The 27,422-nt window shown below is 41.3% G+C and overlaps 1 protein-coding gene across 1 annotated transcript in view; it reads right to left on the minus strand.

The window, feature by feature from the left end:
- Positions 1–4,237: 4,237 nt before the first annotated feature.
- The window catches only part of LOC308312993 (sphingosine kinase 1-like), a 30,900-nt gene continuing 7,715 nt past the window's right edge, over positions 4,238–27,422 (minus strand). The window contains exons 2-5 of the mRNA XM_080759831.1: positions 18,442–18,591; positions 9,193–9,287; positions 8,692–8,807; positions 4,238–5,530 (exon numbers count right to left, since the gene is read on the minus strand). Of these exons, the coding sequence (XP_080615957.1) occupies positions 4,648–5,530; positions 8,692–8,807; positions 9,193–9,287; positions 18,442–18,591 (1,244 nt within the window). The 3' untranslated portion in view covers positions 4,238–4,647. The remainder of the gene's footprint in view (positions 5,531–8,691; positions 8,808–9,192; positions 9,288–18,441; positions 18,592–27,422) is intronic.

Here is a 27,422-nt window from a genome sequence, read left to right on the forward strand (position 1 = left end):
CTTAAGTACTTACAGTTACTTTCCACCACTGCAAATATCCAAGCACTGAGTCGAGTCTGGTGTCATTGTATTCACATTGTGGAAGTCAAAGAACCACAACTGAAAGCGGACAGACTCGCACAATACGTTTTCTGAAAAACATATGTTTCTGCATCAGCAGTGCTCAAACTCTTTCCATGTCAATGACACCCAAAATTAAATGTATGCACCCCCGCCCCTACTTCCAATATTTCGTTCCAGGGCCCCAGAGAAGCAAAAATCTACAAGCTTGCAGTGTGACAGTGATGCGCTGTAGCCAAAGTATAAAATAATGGTTAGTGGTTACAATCTAAAATGTTTAGATGCTTTCCCTGCCTTAATGAGTGGGTTCTATGGTACTGCAGCTAATTCTATATACCAGTGATACTCAACCTCAGGCCCGCGGGCCACATCAGGCCCGCGGGACCATTATGACTGGACCACCAATGAAAAAAAAAAAAAAAGAAGAAAATAAAATCTGGAAAATGAAATAAAAATAAAGAAATCTGAATGAAGTTATCTTTAATTACATTATTATAAGTAATACTATTAGAGTTGTACTATTACTCGAACGAAAATGGGGGGGGGGAGATGCAATGCAAATGAAAGACATATACTGTGTATCCCTATTCCCTGACATAATTTTATAGCTAAACGGACCAGAATTCTATTTTATTTGAATGATGAAACCCAGCTGCCATTAATAGTTGGAAATGGAAATTGCGGAAATGGAAATTGTGGAAATTGCGGAAAATGTAATTGCGGATGGAAATGGAAATTGCGGAAATGGAAATTTGGGAAATGGAAATTGCGGAAATGGTAATTGCGGAAATTGCTCTTCTGTGTGCAAATGTAGTGTAGCAACAAATAATGGACAGGATTATTAATTTGACATTTTCTCATGTCTGTGTTGAGCAAGTAAATTGGCTTTGGGCTCACTATACAGTATGTGTATAAATAATGTACCATTAGTTTGACTGAAAGAAGACGAAGACTGTCACATTATCCATTTTCATTTTATTGGTCAATAGAAAACACTCCAGTAGATTGCTTAATTTGATTACTTTTTCCCCCCCCATCATAAAAATTTCATTTGTAAAGTGGAAAAAATAGAAATCTATATAATTTTCAAGTACAGAAAATCAGTCTTTCAGTCAAGATAACCCCACACACCCACACAAACATTTAGACACGTGAGATAATATTTCAGAAGCAGCAGTAAGACAAATCAAGTATATCTTTGGGGTCTGAGTGTGTGACTGGAATTGACATTCTTGTAATGTACCTTCACGTACTAACGGCACGGTTTATAGCGTAATTTACACTCTGTAGTACAATGTTTCCAAGCTAACTGCATCTCATTAGCAAGCGACACTGTTGTGCCAAAGGAGTAGACCTATACATTAAAGCCCGATTCATACTTTGACATAATGACTGAGCATGAATTGAGCATAAGCCTTAGTCATCTAAAATGTTAGGCTGAATAAAAACTGGGACACTCTTGCTTGTCCTTATTCTATTTTCAATCTCAGAGGCTTCTAGGTGGAAATTTGATTCAGGCCTGAAGGGGTCGATGTCCTTCACCAAGTAGATGGAGTTCTACCCAACCTTTGGTTAACACTTAATGACAATGTGGTGAAGTTACACTTTTTCCCTGAAGCATAAGTTAGGCCTTTGTAAAGAGGGGAAAAAATAGTATAGGGGATAGCTGTGGTGGCCATCATGCCGAACCACATAATGTACATCGATGGGAAACATGAATGGGGTCTGGAACGATGGGAATAGAAAATGACCACCACTGCTATGCCCCGTTGAATCTCCATTAAGAATAGTAGTATTTGTCATTCCTCACATTGTGCCAGTTTAATTATATTGAATCAAAGCAGCATTATGAAATTAAACAACCCACTTCTACTCTCAAAGGCATCAAAAAGTTAACATTTTCAAATTCAGCTAAAGAGAGCTGGCTTTCTAGCCTGAATTTTCATTTTGTTTCACTCCATATTTTTAATGGCCGTGGCTAACAATTCAGTGGCCGGAGCCAGGCTACTTTCTTTCAGACCATGGAAAGTGAATATATCTATTCCTATTCTAAACACTGGGAGGCAGCACAATCAAGGCACAGCAAATAGTATAGAGGAACACTACATACATCACCAACCAACAACAAGCAAAATAGAAGCAGTATACAGTTCATGGCCATGGGATCAGTCCCAGTGAAATCCTGTGCTTGATTTCAAAAGTATAATCCATCTGAATTATGTTTCAAACGATTTTCAGTCAAAATATCATCCCACATCTGATGGAAACTGAAATGCCTTAACGTCAGTATCATTGAGGAATGTTTCAAATACGTGTTCAGTTAAAGAGGCCAAGTTAATACAATGCTTGTTATACGTATCCATCTGTCAGCCAATTAGAAAATTACACCCAATATGAATTTCCTAAATTGTATTGGCAAGAAATCAACATTAATAGTTTTCTTTTATATTAAATGTCATTAACGTACATGGTGCATACACACAAATGGCCTACACACTACACGTCATTCTTTCTTCGTAAACACACAGCATCAACTATCAGTGAAGGATTCGTTCATACTGTATTTCATCTATTCTGCTAGCAAGGACATCACGTCATCACCCCTAGTTACACCCTTAGTGTCAGCCTTCAGGTGGAATAAATGTCATACACATTTTTCACAGGACCACAGGGTTAATGAAATGGTGCAACCAAACAATCACCCACGGTCCGAGGTGAAGAAAGGAGGGCACCTGGTTAAGGAACACAATGTCACCCACCTCATTTAACAAGTCAATACCACAACCTATCACACAATCTAGACTAGAGTCATCCCTTCCTTCTCTCCCATCCCTATTGTCACTAAGATCTTTCTACTTCTCTAGCCTCCACCTGTGTCTAATGTGTATAATCCTGTGTATAATCATCCTTCAAAAGCATTCACTTGGGCCTGGTCATGTCTGGACGTACAGTTAAGTACAACGGAACAGAATAGCAGAGTGGTTCGTCAGGTGGATGAGACAAATAACGTCAGGATTCGAACAGGACATGAGAATGTTTTGTGCAAGTGAGTCCAAGAGGCAGACTGATGACTAGCCCTCACTGTGCCAGACTCTTTGTCTGGGTGACTTCATGACACAGTGAGGGCTAGTCATCACTGTCTGTGACTTCATGCTCACGGTGGTAAGAACACCCAGGTGATGATCGTCAATACATCTCCCATGGGGAATGGCTGTGTAGTGTGTGTGTGTGTGTATAGAGAGAGAGAGACAAAGAAAAAGAGAGAGGTGACTGTTTGTATAAACAGTATGAAAGAGCAGCTGAGTCTCGCAGTGCTCTCCAGCGCATTGCAGCACTTGCAGAGGAAGACAAATGGATGAAAGGGGGGGGGTGTTGAAGGAGTAAGGGTATGGGGCTGTATGGAGGAGGGTTGGGAGGCATATGGCTTATCGAGGCACCATGAGACATCAATCATCCAACCTGAACAGCACAAGCAGCTTTTCTTTTGGAGGACAAAGCAGACCGGGCCACGCTGATGTATGGAACCACTGTTAAATCATATTTGTTTTGGTTGGTTTTACACATTAGCGACATTACTGCTGCTGCTCCACCCCCGACTCCCCAGAGGAGATGCTTGGAAAGGCCTATCCTACATCATCAATCCAGATAGAGTATGGGTGCATAGTAGGAGGCTGTTCCAAACTAAAGCACTTAGTTAAGTCATTAATGTACCTGTGCCTGATAAATAAAAGTTAGTAAATTGTTCACTTATGCCCGAAGTGATAAAAAACAATGTAGTTTTTCGATCTATCAATTTGGTTGATTAAGTGATATTGTCAGCCTTATTGTTGAAGACCACCTGCATTCACTCCATTGCATAACTAGGTGCATCAGTCCATTACTCTACGGTTGAGCTTTTGAACTACAGTATTGACACATGGCTGTAAGCCACACTTGGGGCTTGATTTCACAATGAACGCTCACAAAGCTTATTAGGTTCTGTTCAAACGAGGGCAAAGAGAATGTCATGATAATGTCGCTGCTAGCTCCTGGCTATTGTCTTGCACACACATGTATTGTGCTTGCGTGACACTGTAGTGCAGAGTCATCATCACGGCATGAATCTGAAAATGGTCGCTATTGCATAACAGCACCTATAGTGGAGATGACAATGACGCTCCATTCATTATTGACTTATGTTTAAAGGAGAACTGTGGACATCAAACCAGTTCATAGGTTAGACTTTACTGCAGTTGCATATGGTTAGGGATACATGAGGATATGGAATGAATGTCAATGCAATATCCCCAACCATTTGCAAAACCAACATGTTTGCCAGTGTAAAACGAGCCCAAAGTAAACAGAGTGGCAATTCTCACTGTGTTGCAGCATGAACAACTAAAACAATATACAGGTATACGTCCATTGCTGGAAATGTAAGCTTCTTAATTTGGAATTTACATTTTAATACCTTTACAAAGGAGTAGATTATCATATCTGATAAACGTGTGCCTCATCATAAGAGAAGAGCAGAGATGGAACTACAAATAAACTAGGTCTTGAATAACCTCGTTGAACCCTTAGTGGTAATTTAATTTCCATTCAGGGTCATCCAGTGATCAATCTCGCCATGCCCCTGTGAACCTGCGCCTGCACTGGCCCGTATTCCACCACCTCTCCATCCACCGTTATAACCCCTTTGGTCGAGTGCGGCTCCAGCCGTAGCGCCCGCACTCTGACATGAGTCAGATGCTGGCAGTTATTTGTTAAATGGTTGCCCTTCTCCATGGCCAGGAACAGTCTCAGCAGCGCCGTGCGAGATATTCCCGCTCTGACATAGAAGAGGTGGATGACACCTTCGTCCGCCGTGGAGCCGGGCGCCGCCATCAGGTCCTCTGCCAGGTGGGACTGGGACATGGCCAGCATGAGGACAAAGTTCTCCTCCTGCACCACCACCCAGTCACTGGGCACTGGCTGGTCCAGGGGCGACAGCAGGGAGTCGGGAGGACCGCTGAGGGCCTTGTTGGCGTTGCGAGACGGCGTGCCATCTGTCCTCCTCACTTTGAGGGAGTTGTTGGAGTTGCACGAGTTGTGGAACGTGTGGAGGGGAGAGTCCTGGGAGGGCTGGCAACCGAGGGAGGCCGGGCAGAAAGACGAAGGCTTATATGGTATTGTGTGCTTGCCCAAAAGTCCCCCTTCCTCGTCCTCCTCCTTGTGGGCAGCAGGTAGGTATGCCAGCCTGCCCTGGTAGACGCGGAGCGAGGCCAACCTCACCAGGGTGCCGACGGTGAAGCGGGCGGATCCGACGTGCCGGTACTTCTCGCTCTCCACGTCCACGTCTGCCACAAAGCCCCAGGCCAACGACAGGAAGGAGAAGACGCGCGGGCTGGAAGACAGGTGGACGGACGCCAGGTCCATGGGGGACACCAGGCCCTTGCAGAGGAGGAAGCCGCAGCTCACCAACAGCTCCTCACCGAACACCTGCACAGCTCTGGAGAACGGGGGGAGTGGAGGGAGAGCATTAGTGGGACGAGAAGAGTCCGAAAACACCATAGAGTGGCATAGAGGGCGGACCCATGCAGGGGAGTGCATGGGGAGGGGAGCCCCGGGCCAAGAAGTAAACATCACCACTGAAATGCAGCTACTAATGACCGTGAGGGAAGAGTAGACATCTGAGAAGGTATTACCATCATCATTGGCTGGAGTGGGTGCGTGCGTGGCAATTACTGGGAGTAGTATTGTCAGATATGGGATCTGGGAATTGAGCCGACATTGAGGAATGGGGGTGACCAACTAACGTTGACCAGTAAAGGGTCTCAAATTAATTGGGAGGTGATAGCAGGGAATCATGAGGGACAGATCAGCTCATGGGCCAACAGACAACAAAGACAGCATCAGCTGTAAGACTGGGAGGCAGGGGTAAAAGGTCACACGCACACTCTTAAAGCTGGGTGCCTCAATGGAATTGACTGCCTCTCTCATGGCTAGAATCCCATCCATATTCATCAGCCTGATCATATTCACTGGTCTAGCTGTTCTATCTAAACACAGTCTTCTCATGTTTCTTTCTGATCAGTGTGTGAAAGTGAAGCAGGGCGTTGCTGAAAAAGAGCTCTCGTGCTCAGTACCTACACCGGGTATAAGATGAAAGATAATCGAAAACTATTTTGTGGTAAAACACATAATCGTCATAAATTACATTAATAATTCCACAAATTGAATCATTGATGACATAAAGAGTCATTAGATTTTTTTGCGACCGAATTTACTATGAAATCCTGCGTCTCACAGCGCTCGCCCGGCAGTCTGCCGCCACGCAGGCCAATGCGTGTACAAGACCTCGTCCTTTAGTTCGAGGTTGCTTTTCACCCTCAGAGCGTCTTACTGGTACTGTATATTAAAATGCAATTGAATGAAACATCCTACCTGGTCCATTTGTCCAAGAAAAATAATGGTTGGTCAAAAGAATTCTACTCAGTCAAATATAACAGCACCATGGTTTTGTAATGGCCATCTCTGATGAAGATAGCTTTACCCATCTTCATACTTGAGTGTTGTTCATGTACTGCATCAGGATAGTGATCATCGTTATAGCAGCGACTATAAATCACCAGGAGAGGGAGACTCTCAGGGGAGGCATATCTCCAACCTGTCCAGGTCACATAGCCTGTGACATCTAAATCAGCTCATACTGTACTAGCGACCACTGGACCCATCATTCAGCCATGCATAATACTAAGGACACGTTCCATGCAGCCGTGTCCAGGAACTCACTCACTGAGTCTTTACATTCTGCAGTGCATAACAACACCACCAGACACACTTCTTCTAGCTGCCACTCATTGGATCCACATGCGGCTCTCACAGCCCGCTGAACCCCTACATTCAGCTGAGGTATGATAACAGATACATTGTAGCTGCACCAACCACTGCGTGTAGATACTGTAGATATTCTGGATACTGCTGGCTGCTCCGTGGGAGGGAGAGACACATAGGGGGTGAAATAGGTAGAGACACAGACAGAGGGGGAGAAAGACAAAGATGGGGTGAGAGGAGAGACAGAATGAGAGAGAGAGAGGAATGGAGTGGAGGGGAGAGAGAGAGAGGGGGGGGGCAGAACAATGTAGAGTCTGGTCTCTTCTTGTCATTGTTGCTGTTAGAGTCGAACATTAGACAATGTGTGGCTGATGGGTCATTTCTGTTCCAGCATTGAATGATGTTCTGTGGAAACCACCAGCAGTGGGGGGTGAATTCTTTAATAATAATAATAAATCACACCCAGTGTGAAGTGAGCAGTGCCTTTGAGTTAATTTCAATAAGGTCTGTAGTTCATTAAGGTTTGAAGTTGGTCGGTTCCATATGCACATGCCACATGGCCATATATGGGCAATTCCCGTGCTGAGATAGACAAACACACACGGTCAAATGTTGGAGCAGCTACAGTAGCACTGCTCAAAATCATGCATCTATATCGTCTCTGTTGGGCAGGAACCTCTGCTCTCCATATTTTACACTGTGTTTTGTTGCAGATTAATACCCTAATTGATCAGTCGCAGTACAGCGTCACAGAAAAGCATCAAAAGTAGCATATCTGCTATGCAAATACAAAATTATTCATGTAAGTTCGATAATATTTTAATGACCACAAAAAAGCCATTCATGGTAAAATCTATGAACAATCTACATCCAAATCTGAGAATAGACAATGACATGTATGGATGGATGCCTGTATGGTCCTTTAAAGGTCCATTGTCAACTCAATGTCATTGTAAGATTTTCGAGCAAAAAAAATATTTTTTTAAATGAGACTTTCACCCAGTATGAAGCTAAATGTGACACCAAAATAGTAGCATAAGTTGCTATGCTACTACTGCCACCAAGCCCGGCGAGCCCGCATAGAAGCCGATGGGGGAAGTATGAACTATGACGTCGTCATCATGATAGCATTGTTTGATAGCCGTTCTTATCTCCCGAGGGGCATTGGTTAAGGTCAAAGGTTAAGTGCAAGGGCAAATGTATAGTTTGACAGGTATGGCAATGTCAGGGCTGCACACATATACAGATACAACAATTAACACAGCTGCTACACAAAATTCACTGTGTGAGTGGTATTTAGTACATAGCAAATCAGCAGTCATAATATAAATAACAGAAACCACAGTATTGTACTGTATGACAGCCAACAAATTGTATATTCATTATACCAGAGAAGGCACTCCTCCCGTGATTTGGGGTATGACAGTTTTGTGGCTACGTATATTTTTATTTGCATCAGAATGGGTATCGCTTAACTACACATACCCTAGGCTAGGCAGGGTATGGTGGTGCTTTGTATACAACAGCAGCCTAACATAGTGTGTATTGTCTGAAATGTATTCTTCAAAGTAAGTGTACATAACAATACGTAGTGAGAAAAAATACATGACCTTTTCTGTACCGTAATGGTTTATTTAAATTAAGTTTTCACAAAAGCCTCAAGCATTTCCCTGAAGCATGCAGGTTATTTTGCTTCATCTATTTGGCTCATTCACCTACGTAGAAATAGGTGATCACAGTTTTAACTTAATCTTAATGGCGTACTCCATGTGTGCGTGTGTGTGTGTGTGTGTGTGTGTGTGTGTGTGTGTGTGTGTGTGTGTGTGTGTAACCCACCCAGAGTAGTGATGTATGGAGGCAGCCAAGGCATTGCCTGAGCCCCCAGGCAGGATGCCCAGTGGAGTGCGAATGGCTTCTTCCCAGTCTGCTCTCTCCAGTAGGCCATTTATTACCTGCCAGACACAGACGAGACAGCTTGAATCAAGTAGATTCTAATGGAGAAGGACCAGAATGTGCTGGGGCTGTCCTTAGTCATTACCTGCACTGCAGCCTGGCTGTCAGTCAATCTGATCTAATAACCAAACATGTAGGGTACAGAACATCACAAGCCATTCATGTCTATATTACACTAGCCCAGGTACCTATACTCTATATGTACAGTATATTTCTATGTCTCTGTATGTCATCACTGTTGGGCAGAAACGTACTTGTTCCATATTTTTACATTCTGTTCTCATATTTAGATCAAATAAATGTTTTACTAGCAATGGGATAATCGGTTTAGAGATGTATCATGCAAATAAAGTAAATATTTTACGTGTGTGCGCGTGCGTTTACCTCAAACAGTAGTCCATCTCCGGACATGATGACCAGAGCGTCCCACTGTGACAGGTCTGCCTCCCTGGCCAGCTCTCTGGCATGATTTTGCCGCTCTGTAAAACAACAGATTCCACCTTTAGAGGCACCGTCACTGTGTGTGTGACTGTGTGTGTGCGTGTGCGTGTGCGTGTGCGTGTGCGTGTGCGTGTGCGTGTGCGTGTGTGTGTGTGTGTGTGTGTGTGTGTGTGTGTGTTGCATGGCATGTGCTTTTACAGTATAGTCAAGTCAAGTGTATCATACACTTGACTATACTATAAAAGCACATTTGTTTACTAGGGGAAATACATTGTTCCGTTTTCATACACTTTGTATGAAAATGGAACAATACATTCCCCCTAGTAAACAAATATCAGTGTAAATAAGGAAACAAGTTAATGAATGAGAATCAATCCGAGAGAGAAACATTGTGCATGCACGCACGGGTCCACACATCCACTACACCGTTTGTATCCCAGTAAGCCAAACTCAAAACTCTCATTTCCCTCATCGTTGAGTCCCTGTATCAGTTATCAAGTGGCTGAGAAAGCTGATATTGGGTCTTAAATTAAGTGTCTATCACAGTGCCAATTAGATCAGGAGCGCTGAATTACCCAGGAGCACTCCATCAAATTAAACTAGGGCCGTCTAATCTGATGAGGTGGCACCTTCATGACGGGGCCAGACATCTCTTAGGGGGGATGCTACATGGCAGTATTTCCGAGCCAGTAAAAAGTAGAATGTACAAATAGTTAAGGAATTTAATTCATAGTATTAGTAGTTAATAGTTAAAATAAAAATCTAAAGTTAAAATAAAAATATATGTTCTTCCATTCCTCGAGGTGAAAGGTACTTTTTGGAAGGGATTGAAAACCAGAAATTCTTCATTCTATAAATAGATGGCACCTATTCTTACAGAATAAAACTACCCAACTTATAACTTGTTACACTTGTTCAACTTGAGGTATAGGTTCCTAAGACTTCCATCATACATTAACTCTTCCACTGTCGATGCATTGTGTTCCAACATTGTTCCCAGTTTACATTCTACCACTGCCTTCATTCTCAACTGTGGATTACAGCTGGTCTTTTAGTGAAAAGAACCCATCTAAAGTGATGCCCCCACAGTGAGCAGTGTGCTGTCCCATTTCCAACAGGCAGTATGCAGCCAAATCCTCACTGTCCATAATTCATTCGTGTGGTTTACAAGGCTTGAGCTGCGCCTTAGAAGACTGTCCTTTGTCTTATTCTGCGATAGTCAGGGAAAAGGTTACATGCAGTCGTGCACTAAAAAAGGAGTTTATACTGGAGTGTGGTTTTAAATGCTTCTATTTTCTACATACAGCTATACAGACAAAAGTGCATAGAGTGTAAAAGTGCACTCTTGTTCTGTGTGTCTGTCTTGCTGCCTGTTGTGTTCTGGAACGCTTAATAAGTCCCCGGTGGATATCCATCCATCCATGCACCTCTGAGACATTTGTCTCACTGTTTCTCATACAGTATATTCTTCAAGGTGAAAGGTCATGAGCAGTCTTGTGAACAGTAAAAGAAAATGAGCCAGTCGAGTGCAGTGGACCATAAACCACAATGTGCCATTGCTTCTTTTCCACACTGAATAGCAATCACATCTCTCTCTCTCGCTACCCGTCTCTCAGCTAATGCTACCACGTACTCTCCTTTCAAAACAATAGAACTGAAAGGAAAGGGAGAGGCGCAAAATATAGAGAAGGGTGGAGTACTGATCGATTCATATGACATTGCCTGGGGCAGCTATAGCTTGAGCAGAGAGGCAGTCTGGGAATCAGAACGTCACCGGTTCGCCTCCTGGAACAGAACTTCCCCCACGGGATTAACAAAAGTCTACCCCCCCACACCTGTGGGTTGGTCCACTGAGCCACTAACTGTGCAGTGCAGCCATGTAGACACCACGCTCAGTCCCAGCAATTTAAACATACGGTGCCTTGTTTTCCCATTGACTTCCATATCGCATCTCTAAGTAGACTGACAAGCTGCCGCGCCAAAACAATTACACAACTGTCCACAAACGGTAGCAGCAATACCTCTTTTGAAACCACAAACGGAGACGCAGAGAAACACAGAGATGTTCCTGCTGCGCACAGGCAAATACAGCACGCGCACACACACACACGCACACGCACACGCACACGCACACGCACACACACACACACACACACAGTATCTGATTACCAGGCTTTCTCTTCTTACATTACATTTCATTCCCTTCTCTTCCTTGCGCAGGCAAGAGAGAAATCAATTCCTCCTTATCAGTGCAGTCACATCACATCCCCCCACACAGTATCCATGCAGGAGTTGTAAACTAGATGGACTGAAGGCCTGCAATCAGCAAGCAAAGTGCACCAATAGACAGAGAGGGGGAAGCAGGACTGTCACCATTACAAATTTAAGTTGATTGTCACACAAATAATTGCGATTAATGATATAATTGTATTTTCCAATGAACATTTCCTTTTTGCATCTCACAAGTTGCACAGGACAGATATGACAAGTAAGACATTTCATATTTTTGTTATTTCTTTCCAAAGAATGTACAAAATAGCAAAAATAGTTGATCTACAAGCTTACAACAAAAACATATATATATATTTTTTGTTTGGCCATTTTTTCAACATGAAAACGATTGACAATTATGCAAAAAAAAATGCGATTAGGCGATTATGTAATAATTGTGACAGGCCTGCTGGGAGGGGGACAGCACTGAACACACATTGATTATTATTGCATTATCTTGCATACGTAATGACTTATCTTCTGCATGCAAGTAATGTGGCTAATGCAAATGTATGTGCAACATACATTTACAAATAGAACATATAAACCTTGGAACATATCGTCGTGTGGTGCTGCCTTGGTGTCATCTTGTCCTCAAGTTCATGCTTGCTTCATACAGATGTATGAATAGTAATCCCTTGCGAATATCTGTCTTTTTTCATAACTAATTCTAATTTGTACAAAGCAGATTAGGCACCGGGGGACATGCAGATGGCAAGGATGTAGCAGTCATTTAATACTGTCTGACAAGCATCGTCTAGGCTGGAGAGGAGAGGAAGACACATCTGATCTGATCTCACACACACGCACACACACACACACACACACACACACAGACATGTGCAATCATCACTCACAGTAAAATCCTCAGTGTTATTTTAACTCATGAGAGGGTTCCATACATTCTCACTCAGTTAAACTTAGGATTTTGCTGTGTAAATGCAGGACGAAACCACACACACACACACACACACACACACACACACACACACACACACACACACACACACACACACACACACACACACACACACACACACACACACACAGTGAAGGATTAATGTTATATTGGATTTTGAGAGTGTTGTGAACCCTAGTTATCTCTTGAAGAATGTATGTATTAAAGCATCTCAGTAGTGTCAAAAGATTCAAGGCCCTGTGCATTATTGCTTTAACAATAAAGCAGCACAAATAAATGGCAAACCGCACAGATGACGGCCATTATCAGGTGACCACATTTTGCCTAAAAATTGGCTGATGACAATGATCGGCTTTGTCTCAAAGGTTTGCCGTTTACAGTACTGTTTACTGTACTAATATTGTGAATGGGTGATTCACTTCAGGGCACATCTTAAACTTGCAATCATGATTTTATTGTTGAATACCGTTTCCTGTTTAGCTGAGATGGCCACTCAGCCAACGAGTTCCACCTGGGGAAATGTTTGGTGATTGACAAACCTGAGGGGCAAGTGCAATGTAGGTTATAGATGCAATATGTTTGGGAAGTGCAATAATGTGGAGTTCTATTGTTGAGGTTTGATTGAATGCCTAACAATTGCCTGTGATGTGTTTCAGTAAGGATTGGGCTGGACCATGTCAGGATAGCAGGGGGGGGGGGGGGGGGGGGGGGTTAAGATGTGCTGTTGTGATTGATTATTTATGTTGTAGAGTGAAAGACTTATTATATAACTTGTATAGTTCATGTAGTTCACAGAAACGTGTGACATTTGTATGGTTGAAGGTTTTTTATTTATATGTATTTATTGTATGCTTATGTATGTATTTATGGTATGTTCTCATTTGAAGACACCCCTGTAAATGGGATAGTACATTCTCATTATCTCCAGCTGGGTATAAAAGGCTGCCATTTTGCCAGTGAACTGAAGTCTGTGCTGGGAGTAGAGAGCTTCCTGTATTTATGCCGGTTTGTAGTGCTCATTTGGTGAATAAACCTACCATTGGTTAACTTTTACCAATGCTGATTGATTTAATTTCTTTTTTTTTAGTTGGCCTATCCTTCTGCAATGTACTCTTTACGCAATTCACTTCCCTATTTACGGATCAGAAAGAGTCTCACCACGCGTAATCTAAGGAGCTCTCCGTGGTTTTGACCAGATGGTTATACTTCCGTCTTCATTTCTGACTTCATTTCTGACAACATGTCTCTCGCCCGGAATATTAACGCTTCTATTATCGTAAGGTAAGCAAGCAATATTATGCCTCCCGTTCTTTGGGGTTTTTTTTTTATGTGTTCTTTTTTTTGGCTTTCGCTTTTATTTTATATATTTTATGGAGGGACAGACAGTAGGCTGACAGGAAAAATGGGGGGGAAAGACATGCAGTAAAGGCCGTCGGGATTGGGAGTCGAACCCACGGCACACTGCCAGACTGGATTACCAGTCAAGGTGCCTGGACCACTGAGCCATGGCCATGCCTCCCGGTTTTTGTACAGGGTAAAAGCTGCCATATCTGCCCGGCACCCCGAGCTTCTGTATTGAAAGAAATCCCGGCACTGATTGTGTTTTAATGTGGTGACATTTATATGAGCAAATTAGCATGAGAAAGGTCTTCGGACGCTCCTGCTGCACATGTGTTATACCTCTCTCCCATACCGCTGTTCCCCTTACTAATCCCTGCATTGAGTGGTTGTTTATTTCAACCAGTAACATCAATATGAACCATCCTAAAAAGGCTTTTTAAAATGTAAGTTTAATGGGTTCAGATTGTACTAATAAGCTGGGAGGGGCCTACAGTAAATCTAACAGCATCTCTTTTAACTCAATATATGAACCTTTATTGAGAAAAGAATATGCCGTATATATCATCTCGTTTTCGAGGGGGTCCAGCAACATACAGCAAATACATAGCAATACAGTAGACAACAAATACATCCATGCATACATTACAAAACAAAACAGAAAGCTCTCCCAAGCTGGCCGCTCCCACCCCACCTAATCACCCAGAGAATAAGGCGAGACAAATTAATGTTCCAGTCTAACGGAAGCAGCAAGCCATTGGTCTGATTTAAGACTCTAGTCTAGCCAAACTGAGGCAATAACTTGATTTGAAAGTGCTTGCAGATTCTACTAATGGCACACATTACAATGTTTCTTTATTTTCTCCTCAAGAGAAGAAGTGCATATAAATTAAAAAAGGTTCAGCTGAAGTGAAGATTCAGGAGGTAAAACACCAAGCAGAGTTCAGCAAGAAAGGTGGCAGACACTGTAGGTATTCTCACAGCTCTAATGAGCAGAGAAGCCTGGCTAAGCACACCGGGCTGATTCAGGAAAAGCAGATGGAGAAGCTGTGTGATACTGAGCTGAGGAGCGTTCAACAATATGCACAGGATGTAACTCATGATGCCGGTACAGAAAATCCTTCTCTCATCCTCCAAGGATAGAAAACGAGTGAGCTAAGGAGACAATGCAGAGATATTCTCTCCAGTTACAGACTAGTGGAAAGTGAAATGTTGCGATTAGCTGTTTTTGGCAACTTTTGAAAATGTTTTTTTCATATAGGCCTAATGACATGCCTAAAATAGGTCACATCAGATTGAAGGTTGTTACATGTCCATCACGAAAGGGGAAATCAGCCCCAAAAATGATTAATGGACTATATTACTGAATGATGGAAATACATGAGCTGGCAGCTGGCAACACTGTAGTCCTCCTTCCTGTAAGAGATAAAACGTCTGGGTTTCCGAGGCTAGTAAGAGAAAGGCTCCAGAAATTGAGAGTCTGAGTGTTGTGGATTAAAAGGAGGCTTTAGTCTCCTTTTATAATGGAGACCAGAGTTGAAATATATTATATCTCTGAGAAACTCTATACATACTGTACTTCTAGTCCCGATCAAAACAAAGGCAGTAAAAATTCCAGCCAGTCAGTAGTCACACTGATTAGACCTTAAATCCCCAGCTTTATATGAACAGGTCGTGTGGCTGTGGACAGCTGCAGGGAACGACAAACTGCTCCCCGCCACTGCCACAGGCTAATTTTCATTTCAAGACAACAACTGTATCAGGGCCTTGCGGTCTAATTTTAAGTTGTTGTTGTCGTTTTCAACTGTCAAAGCCATTTACTTGTTAAATGGTCATAGCAGATGTTTGAAGTACAGCCAAAGAATATGCTTTACAAATTGAGTTCTCTGTTGAAGTTTAGTTGAAAACAGCTTTTAGCTGTGTGTGTGCAACTGTGCATGCATGTGTGCATGCATGCTTGCAAAATGAGCTAAAAACCTTCTGAAATCTTTTCTCCATTTATTAATTTATTTTATTGGCAAATGACTTATGACTGATTTTATGGTGTTCAAGTTGAAGCCCATTGAACCCAACTTTGTTGAAAATGTAAAATACTGTAATATGCGGGAAACATAATTGTGAGAATAAACATAAGGGACTTAGGGACTTGTCAGAGTCTTATGTTAATGAGTAGTTAACTGAAAAATAGAAATAATTCTGATGTTAATGATTGACTATTTTAAGTTGCTGCCCATTATCATTTATAGAAGAGGGGAAACTGTATTATAGAAAAGAAAATCAGCAATTGTAATTATATTTGCAGAAGCCTGTTCACTCCTTTTACTCACTTTGTGTGGCTAGAAAAGTATTCCAGCCTCTCTGAACATACTGTAGGTCGGTTCAAAGCACTTTGATCAGCACAGCCTCTAGGGGGGTTTCTAGCGGGGAATTTTATACTCCAAGTCTTGGTGTTATGTAATGCAAGTATAAAAATAAAAACAAAACATTTTCCCACATCAGTGGGAAATATTTGTTTCTGCACTGTGTTGTGCTGCACAAGCAGACCCGGACTAACCCGGATTAGCTGTCGTTTCATAAATCTGTGTATTTGATTGAATTTGTGCTCACTTAAAAGATAGTGTTATGAATCATGACCCTTAAAGCCCTGAAACTGTTATTTCTTAATGAAAATGTATTTGTTTGACTGGCACAATATTGGGAATGAAAAACGAAATAAAATGAATCGGCTATAATCGGCCAATATTCAATATCTGTTTCGGCCCAGAATTTTGCAATGAGTTCATTCCTCCCTGTAAGGTTTTGTTTGCTAATGGATACCTTAAGGAAGGTTTTATTGTAAATTGTTGTCCTTTCGTTTGTTTATGTCTCATATTCTGTCTCGACACAGCAAAAGAATCTGTTGATTTAACTCTTAGGTTTTTCCATCTCTTGGCCACTGCCACCCTCTAACTTTGTACTTTGTGTAATGCATGGTAGATGGAGAGCTTCGTTCCCACCAACGCATCATGGCACAATAGGTCTCTGTCCTGCATAATTTCCAATTCAATTTGCTTTCCTTTATGGAAGCATGCCACGGTCTTTGCATGAGTTTACATGCATCTATACAGTCACCATTTGTTTTTAATGTTCTTGCACTAAGGAACCGCACAGTATGGCATTGACGTGAAGGGTTTTTGTCGGTAGCCTACACATTGTTCATTACTGGGAAGTTCCAATTTTTTGCCGAATGGGCATGCTCTTTGCCACATGCACTGTACATTAGGGTTTTAAATTTGTATAGAACCCTGGATTACATTTCTGAAAAGCACATATCTGAAGTCATGAGCAATTTTGAGATTGCATACACACAAGACATTTTCAAGTGCATCCTTCTCTCCCTCCCCCCTCCTCTCCTTCTGTGGTGAAAGTCTGTATGTCTGACACTGTGGTGATTTATGACCATGAGGGAAAAGGTTCAAAGTGACAGACACATTAGGCCTCCACCAAATAATTTAAATGCTCCAGCTCTGCAGGTTCATGACACATTCCAATGACTTTTCTGCTATATCCCCAGTCATGAACCGATTTAGCTGCTCCAATATGGAAAGGCACGATTTTGATCATTAGTTTAGATTACGATGATGATTATGCCTCCATCAATATGAGCCCCCTGTGAGATTACATCAAATCAAATCATGGATAAAGGATTTGTGTGTGTGTGTGTGTGTGTGTGTGTGTGTGTGTGTGTGTGTGTGTGTGTGTGTGTGTGTGTGTGTGTGTTGCACTTGTGTGTACTTATATTCATGCGCATGCAATTTGTGTATCACAAGTGTGTCTTTCTACACATACAATATATTGCATAAGAGCTCTGCATGCATGTGGGTCAACTGCAATTGATGGGTGTATAACGGCGACAGCGCAAACACCATGTTGAGGATTTAAATGGGGAGGGAGGGAGAAAATGGGCTGATAAAGAAGCAGAGAAAGGAACTGTTCAGCAGAAGATCTGGTGTGTGCGTGTATACTATTGGCAGGGATAGAGATTTTTTCTGTGCTAATTACGTATAGGGATAAAACCATATCTTGTTTACAAAACTGTGTGTGTGTGTGTGTGTGTGTGTGTGTGTGTGTGTGTGTGTGTGTGTGTGTGTTAGCCTGTGTGCCTGGCGTGCATCTATGTGCTTGTGTTGTTGTAGGGCTGGAACTATTGATTATATTTGTACCAATCATTCTATCGATTACTTTTTCAATTAATCAAAAAAGTTGAGAAGCCTATTTTTATTTATCAACAAATCGATTAACCACCTACATTACATTTTGTACTGCATTCACCCAATAATTTTGATATGTTTTGACATTTCTGGAAACCTTTCGCCTATGAAGACATGACCTAAATATTTTATTAAATTATTGATTTGTTCAATCGATGGCTGCACGCAGGACATATCCTCACCCCTCAACTATGTCTGCCAGACATAAAAAGCCCAACCCCTTGCATCCAGCAGTCCAACCCAGTAGTCGCTTTGAGTGGCACCGCACGCGGAAGCGACGGATGAGTCTTAACCAGTCTGTCGGACACAGTCGCATTATCAAACAAAACAAAAAAACAAATCCCCTCCCCATATTTCTGGCAGACGACCTTGACAGGTGAATTCTCCATTCTGCCATTTGCGCGTGCTACTCACCAGTGATGACCAGTGTGTGAGGGACCCCCGCCTCATGCAGCATGCGCTGCACATGGCTGTTGTAGAGCGTCAGTGCCTGTCCGTTCCCACTCTGTGGGTTGACCAGCAGCATCACCCTGCAGGGCCGCTGCAGCTCACTGAACATCAGCCCTGCAAAAGAAACAAGAGCCACACTGAGATAAGACACAAGGAGAAAGAAAAAAAGCAGGGATTGATCAAGAGATATTCCTCCGTGCCTCAAGCCGAAAATTAAATCAGGCATTATACGGTGAGTCTCAGGAGCGTGATACGACGATTGGAGCCTTTTTATTTTGAGAACAGGGTGCAAAGCACAGACAAAAAAAAGAAAGAAAACGCTTCAATGGCAGATTACATCTTCGTCAGGTCATGGAAAAAAGGGATATAAAATGAGACAATGGAACATATTCCCATGTCTCACTTCATAGTCAGGAGGTGGAAAACCTACAGTAGTATTAATGAGCAACATGGCTGATGTGCGAATATGTGATAAATTATGAGTGTGGAGGGTAAGACCAAAACAAGCCTGAAGATTGCCAAAAACATTTGGCACAGCTACTGTTGATGAACTGGTAGAACCAGAAGAACTACTATTGTGGATAATTCATAATGGATGTTTTTGTAAGTTTGGGTCCCGGGAAGAGATTTATCTTTTGGGTCTCCGCTGAAAAAGTTTTGGAGCCAATGATGTGTATTGTGTAGACAGATGAAGATCCTCCTTGTGCAATGTGCATCCATGGACTAGATTCTAACTCTCCAAGGAGATAATGACACAGCTCCAGACGGAACTAGGATGCTAACGACGTGTCCTCATTAATCAACAGTTCAAAACAGTTTACTTGACATTAGAGGATGTGACCTTGCCGTTCTGGGAGCCCTCAGCCCAGTGAGCCCACACAGGCCTACTTTTAATTCCAATGCATGCCGCTACCTCCTCCCCTTTTGAAAATATCCCACAGCTATATCAATGTGTGCGTCTATTCTAGGTTTGGGTTTTCCCCTCTATCATTAGTTTGCTTGCTGTTACGTCACAGCACAAAGCTCAGGAATGACAGCATCAAATCAACACAAACCATTGTGATGAACGTGTAGATTATGTGTACTGTTTCATTAATATCATTCAATATGCTGGACAGTAAGGAATACATGTGTGATGTCTTGGAGTTAACTTGGGAGGTTGTTATTAGTCAAGACATTTTTCAATTGCTTGTTTTAGTTGTTTGGATAATGTTGAGTGAAGCTATTTGGGGTTCAAGTGATGACATAGTGCTGCTCTTGCCCATAAACTGTAAGTGCATGGATAGTCTGTCATTTGATGTCACACGTTAGCCGTACATCATGATCTAATGGCCTCTGTGTAAACAATATTTACTTGTTTTTGCAAGGGTGAAATAATATGCACTTGTTTTTGCAAGGGTGAAATAGACAATATTTTGGCAATGTTTCAGCCCAATCCGACCTCCAATTGACTTCCAGTATGAAATCAGTTTCCAAAGTTAAATATTAAAGTATTAAACCAATAACAAAGGTTACCCAATGCCCATGACCTTCCTCGGATCATAACACACCTCATCTGACCTGAGTTGTGGACATGCATGAAAGACAAACAGACAAACTGTATGATATGATGTACCATATAGTAAGGATGGTCAACTACGGTATAAAAGGTGAACACTGTTAAACACTTGATTCTGAAGAATAAAAGAGTCATCGTAAATCATAGTCACTCACCATCATCATAGTTGAGCAGGATTGATGTTAAATTAGTAGCGCCTACTGCAAAGACACTATGCACAGTATTGCTCTTCTCCAAAGTAGTGCTTACACAGTATGTCTGATCTTCAGGCTTTAAACCACAGCGTGGGAATTGTTCCAGAGCATAATTGGATAATCACTACTGAGGTTTTCACCAAAGGAAAACGGAAGTTAAAATGTAAGGGAAAACCCAAAGTGCCTCCTTTTTCAGCCCAGAATCTTAGAATAACACTGCAGGTGCACGATATCTGAGAAAGGCCGACTACAGTATAGCCTACTGTGTGACAAAACTCAGCAAGTCTACAAGCTACAATTTCACAGCATAAAGGAAGAACGGTGGTGTTTCAGTGCCACAAAATAGCCCATCAGAAACATTCTGATGTATTCAGCTGTTTCTTTAATTGGACATGGGTTGCTTGTTAATATTGTCTACTGAGCTGCCTGTCATGGAATGATATACCTGTATGATCTTATGTGCCTTTGCCATCACAACCCCTACATGTTGGAACAACATTACAGTAGATTATTGAAGTCAGTTTGTACTTTTAAGACTCAAGTTTTACTAATTTATTGTTTTTTTATTATGTTGCTTTATTTTATTTTATTTTACCGGTTGTCGAAATATTCGCTGTTATTAGAGTATCCAGCGCAGTACCCAACCACAGTACCAACAACATTAGACATTACAACCAATGGGTTGTAATATCAACAAGTTGTGCCACACGACACCTTCGGGTCATTGCCGGCACACACTCCATGTTTGAGGCCAATCAGTTGGACGGCACCCGAGTAACGACATGAAAGTTTAGTGAATTTATAGATAGATTAGTATGCCAATTTATTATTTACACTCGCCATAAAAATATCACATATTTCCTGTATCAGTCGGTCATGCCGATTGTCTCGACTCTCCAGCCATTCCACGACTGCAGGGAAGCATGACACAGCTTAATTACTGTTGGTGAGTAAGACTAGAGACTGCTAACTCTATGGGGTTGAGCAAGAGGTCCGTTTCTGTCACACGTGGTTAGCTTCAGCTAGAGTAGCCTGATTGACTGAGTCATAGGCTCATCCAAATATCTGTCTAGATAAGATATGGGGTCCTTGGGGAGTGTAAGGAGGGGTGGAGGGCCTGAAGTGTGTGCGCACGAGCGTGCAAGCTGTGTTACGCGTCATAAGATGTAAGAAGAAAGTCCTCATCTGGCCCTTCTCTGCCCCTTCTTATTTTTTGCAGTTGACTCAAAGTAAACTTTAATTTAATTTCAAGGCTGTACAATTCAAAATAATTAATACATGTTAATAACTCCTCAACTCCTCTAGTAGTTAATGTTTATCGAATACTCCTATGGTTCCATGGATGTTGACCATCCATAAGTCATGTTCACATTCTTATCATTGTTTCGACCACATGGATGGTGAAGCTGTGAACTGATGTTATCAATGGGTAGGCGCAGTTTTGTTGACATTCTTTCAGGGGTGGAAAAAGTACTCATATTTGTTACTTAACCCGGGTTCAAACTGGCAACCTTGCGGTTACCATCCAGCCACTCTACAAAGTAGAAAGTACTTATGCAGAATGTCCCATTTCCTATTTCCGTCTCTTTGCAACGCATTGTGAGCTTGTAGATCGGCTATTTTCAAATGGCCAAAATGTATGTAGGGCTGAAGTGTCCATTGCATGTTCTGTAATAATAATAATCAAACTCTACAAAGTAACTACAGTTGTCAAATAATTGTAGTGGAGTAAAAGTGCAATATTTGGATCTGAGATGTAGTGGAGTAGAAGTAAAAGTATTGGAAACTGGAAATACTCAAGTAAAGTACACAATAAATCTCAAAGTATAGTACTTAAGTAAATGTACGGTACTTTGTTACTTTCCACCACTGCATTCTACCTAGGCTACTGCAATGTTAAAAAAAAATCATTCAGATCTTTTTCTGAAAGTAATTGTGTCGAGTCCTAAAACATTACAAGAATACAAACTAATGTACAGTCTACAGATAATATTTATCAATTAGCATGGCTACTGTAGCTAGCATTTTGATTTAGGATAGGAATAATTCAGATACATGTCAAAGCCTATATGCCTTTCAGTCACTGATGGGAGTTCTAATCTTAGCAAAACATGCACACATTAAGGGAATAATGGATGAACATAATTTGGTCTAGTGGTACAGGAAACCTCTGGGTTCCTTGAAGGGGGTTCCAAATGGACCCTTACAGGTCTGTAACTCGAGTCTACAAATGGTCCCATGATAGACTCAACTCTCAGAGAAAGGTGTCATGAAATATAGTTCAAAGCTACACAGTAGTACACAGTACTAACATAGTAGCTTATATGCAATACTGTAGAGCTGTATACATTTTATGCACTAATTATTACATGACTTGGTTGAATGCTCAATTCTGATTGGTCAATCACAGTATTCTGCAGTCTGTTATTTCTTGATGGCAGACCAATCAAGATGGCTACCGGTAGAATCTAAATTTATAATTATTTTAATCAATAAGAAATCTCTTATGCTTTGTGTACAAACTAAATAATTAAGCCGCCATGTAATAAGCAGGATAGTGAAAGGGTGTCATTGAGAAATAAATCCACTGTCTGGGTATATTTCTCAAAAATGACCAGCTCTATATATCTTAGCTGTACAGTAAGTTGCATTAATACTGTGCCTATAAAACCTATTGAACAAATAAAAACAAATCAATAATGCATTTGTTGTGAAGTCTGTAACTTGGCTTCTGAAAATGTGCCCTTTGGGATATGAGATTTGTATCAGCTTAAGAGTTTTCCGTCATTAACTGCATACCAAGTGAAGATAGCAAGTCATGACAGCTGTTTCAGTTAGGCGTTTGTGTACCAGCATTTACTGTACAGGAGCTGTCAATGCTAGCACACACAGTAAGACCTTAATGAAAGATGCCCACAATTAATGCCATTACCTTCAGCTGTGTTTAACTGTCAAATGGCAATATCTTAAGATGAAGTCCTCCTGGGACAAGTTATACTAAAAATATCCTCACTCGTAAGATTCATGTAAATCTCAATGTACTGTATAATAATGTGAGGTGAGGATTGTTGTTCACAGTGCAGTCTGTACAGCAACATGGAATATCATTTGAAGCATGTAAGCAGATCTTGGCTGAGCCAGACCACAAAGGGTGTGGAGGGAGGTGGTGGTGGTGTACGTTCTGTGAGTCTATATTGAGACATAAGAGGAGGGAGAATGAGACAGAGAAATGAAGAACGAGATATAGACTGGACGCACTTAAGCACTTCAGAAAACATACATGATTGTCACATTGTTATAATGAATAAATACGTATATTTCACTTGCAACTACATCTGACATACTTTAACTATTTTGGCATGTCATAAGGCTATAGGCGAAACATTTTAAATCTTTAAAGAAAGAACAAAAAGAACAGTTCTACAAGTGTATGGCGGTGTGTAGACCTGCTATTTGGAATCAGTATAGAGTAGACGAACACAAGTAGTTAAAGTTAGGCACAATGTATGTGTTTGTATTTATTGCAGTGAGCCATTTGACAATGCACTGATTCACCAGCATCTTCCGTATTCGTTGTGGGGGTTCATAACTCTTTCTGGAATGGTATGGATATTTTAGACTTCCGGTTCAAATTAGGGAGGAGGTGTTGGAAAGTCAAACTCAAAAGCTTAAGATTTCTCAACTAGCAGAACATTTGCTGCCACTAACAATGTTCAGAGTGCACGTACTGTAGACTAGGAAAGTGGTGTCATTGAGGGGGCAGAAAACATTGCTAGTAGAGTGCTGTTCATGCAGACCTGGAGTGTGACAAGCTGGAGTTTGAAATACATTGTTTTCAACGAGAGCGGCGCAAATATCAGCAATTTTAGGCATGTGTGCAACATGCCAACTGAGTCACAACTAAAGTCTATGTAATGTTTATGTTGTAATATTAGTAAAAAAAAAACTATTTCAAATAAATGGATTTAAGATCATTAAAGCTGGGCTGTTGCCTGACTCCAGTGCATTCTGTCAACTTCCGATCCGGTCCAGGACTTTGTCACACTTTGCCATGCACTTCGCCAATATAAGTCTATGTAGAAGAGAATTGGACTGGCCCAATGAAGTGAACGGTCGTACAGTAACTCTCCTTCAATGGCTCCGACAGTGTTCAGAATGAGTTTGTCGTTTAGTGAAAGTGGAATTTATAGTGGAATTTGTTTCCCCCGTTTGTTATTTAATACAGGCAGTAAATATTTTACTTCCTTATCTAACAGGACCTCCTCTCAATTTCATAATTTAGGCGTGTGAGACTTTATATTTAAAAAATAAGTATATATATTTTTTGTGAAACAAATGAAGGCATAAGCACTGCAGCAAAGCCATTTAAAAAAGCATAGCCTGCCTGCATGTGGAGGAAATGGACTTCCCATCATAAAAAAGCCACAACCACATGTTCTGTTACTGGAGAAATCCTGACTTTTTCGGAGAGAAACTAGCAGCTTTGTAGACTGAATAGACAATTTGCGGTTGTTGTCTGCATATCAGTTTACTTGAATTACATCTTTGTGCTTGTCCTGTTGTAGATAATATTTCATGGCAAACTCATAATTAAAGTTGTTGGACTAGATGTTGTGAAATTCCAGGGGCATCCCTCCATTTGGATTTAAATAAAAATGTACCTCAACATGCTCAAAATAATGGCATGATGTTGACAGCTCTGACATAGCTGTACAAATCCCCAGGATAGACCGATGGATGAGACTTGGCTCTGAGGTCTTGTCAAGCTCTTTTTCACATTTCGGTGAATGTCCAAAAGTGAGGAATCATCAGGGAACACAGTGTCCCACTCACACACACTCCCAAAATATTACAAGCTTTCAGTGTTTTAGACACACAATTTACATAAACGGGGCTACATTGATAGACGTTTACAGTATGTACAGTATAGTTCTCATAATATTTCTCTATCTTTGGGAACAGAGGAGATCACTGCTGCAATGTCTCTGTTTACGGTAATTGGCCTTTAACCCATTTTGGGCGGGAACCCCTTTTGGTGTTAGCATTATGTTATGCTTTAGCTATTGAAAAATAGCAGATCTACAAGCTCATAGCGCGGCACTGAGTGACGACTGACATAGAAACATAGCTTTTTCAGAAAACTGTCATTTTCAAACAGACATTTTTAGAATCTGATCTCGGGTCAAAATGGGTTAAGCCGACACCACAAGAGACTCAGGAAGTTTCATCATTCGTGCTTTATTTAAGATTGGATTAGTCACTCGATATGGTCACACCCTCAGGAAAGGTCAGTGTCAAGTGTTACACCCAAGGTATATTAAATGGAGGTAAGGTCACCGACGTGCAAAGTAATCACTTCTGGCAAATAACAGAAGACATGTAACACATTATTGTCTGCTGTGTTGCTTTTCGATGTGTACAGAAGAATCGCGAGACTGCCCACCGTTTCCTGTCTGGCAGCCAAATATCACGAGACCCCCGGAACAGAAACGATACCTGCTGCTGTTTAAATCCTCAAATAAAATGATTTACTGTGGACTCTGTGCACATCGAAAAGCAACTGATTAGAAAACAAACTGTGATATGTCTTCTTTTATATACCTGAACCGATTATATGACAAAGGTCTCAATGTTTCATAAATAATGTTATGAGCTGGTCCAGCTTGCTCCATTCACTGCTTTGTATACATGTCACTTCCGGTGCGAGATTTGGCTCCCATGAAAGTGTCATGGCGCAGCACAGTCACGTGACCATGACACTTCCTTCTATAATTTTCCTTGGTTACACCCAGGAAAGACATGGCTGGAATGGTGAACTGTGCCGACAACACAAGTAAAAAATGAAAGGCAAGCAATATGCTGTAGTTAACTAATATTACATATTTGAATCCAAAATGTATGCAGGCCGGATGAAAGATTTGCTTCCTGTATTGCAGACAAATTTCTTGTGCCGAAAGATGAAATATGTTATGATGAAGTCTGAAGATTGAAGTGACTATCACAACAATGAACCGCTGATCAAAGTCTGTCTTTTTCCATTGTTACATCTCTAAATACTGGTAGGCATACAGTTTAATATGTTCTGGGCGTGAAACGAAATGAAAATTCAGGCTGAGTGTCAGGCTAGAATATTTATCTTCTTCACTCTTCAGTAATCACAAAACAAGCAGATCAAAGCATTAATTCTTGGTTTTTGATGTGCTAATATTTCTCTGAACTTTTGGCCATCGATACTGGCTAATAATGTATCTCTACAAGATCAAATTTAAGTATAGTGGTGTGTTCTATCTAAAAAAAAATAAAGATATTTCATGAGGCAATAGTGAACTCTCCCCATTGCTCAATACATAATAGATCAAAAACCATTATACTGGCTGGGTCCAGAGGTAATCTATTAGTAATGGCATTGACTGGTTGAGTGCGGCCTGCTTTCTGCTGCTAAAAGGACGTACGTCCCTTGAGAATGTGGAACAAATTGTGTCTCTTCTTACTTTCCTTGAACTCACGCTGTAATGGTGACATCATCCTATCACATTTGCAGTAAATGGAGTAAAAGAAGAACTTGACTACATGAGTCAAAATTTGCCGTAAACTGATGGCCATTATTTAACAGCACATACAAGGAAAGTATGAGGAAATCACAGCAATTCTGCTGCATCCCAGACTGCACTGGTGACGTGATGACGTGATCTTGATCTAGTTTTACATCAGGTCAGATTGTAAACATACAGCGAGTAGAACCTGGTGTCTGACATCTGTTTGGACAGTTTCTTAGCAGGCTAGTAGAATACTACAGATATGTCAGAGAAATAAACATGTATAGTATACTGTAGGTCTAAAATCACCATGTATCCATTAATACAGAAAGCTTGATCTTGATTGAGCTTCTATAACTGCATAATCAAAGACAAAACAAGAATTGATGACAGCTGCGTTATCTGCAGAATTGTGGGTGAAATAACTAGTGGGTTGTTGCTGGCTGCAATGCAATGCTATCCCTTTGGATGGTTGGCTAGAGATGAGGCAGCCAATCAGAAAGATAGGTGACTACAGCAGCCAATGAAATGATAAGTTGCCACTAGGTACGGCAGCCAATGAAATTATACGTGTAAGTTGCCACTACCAACCTGATAGAAAGTAGACCAGCCTGCTTTGCAGCTGGTAAAAAGTGCAGTTAAGACAAGTGGTATGGC

This window comes from Protomyctophum bolini (assembly GCF_963924005.1).
Source record: "Protomyctophum bolini genome assembly, chromosome: 3".
Taxonomy (NCBI): Eukaryota; Metazoa; Chordata; class Actinopteri; order Myctophiformes; family Myctophidae; genus Protomyctophum; species Protomyctophum bolini.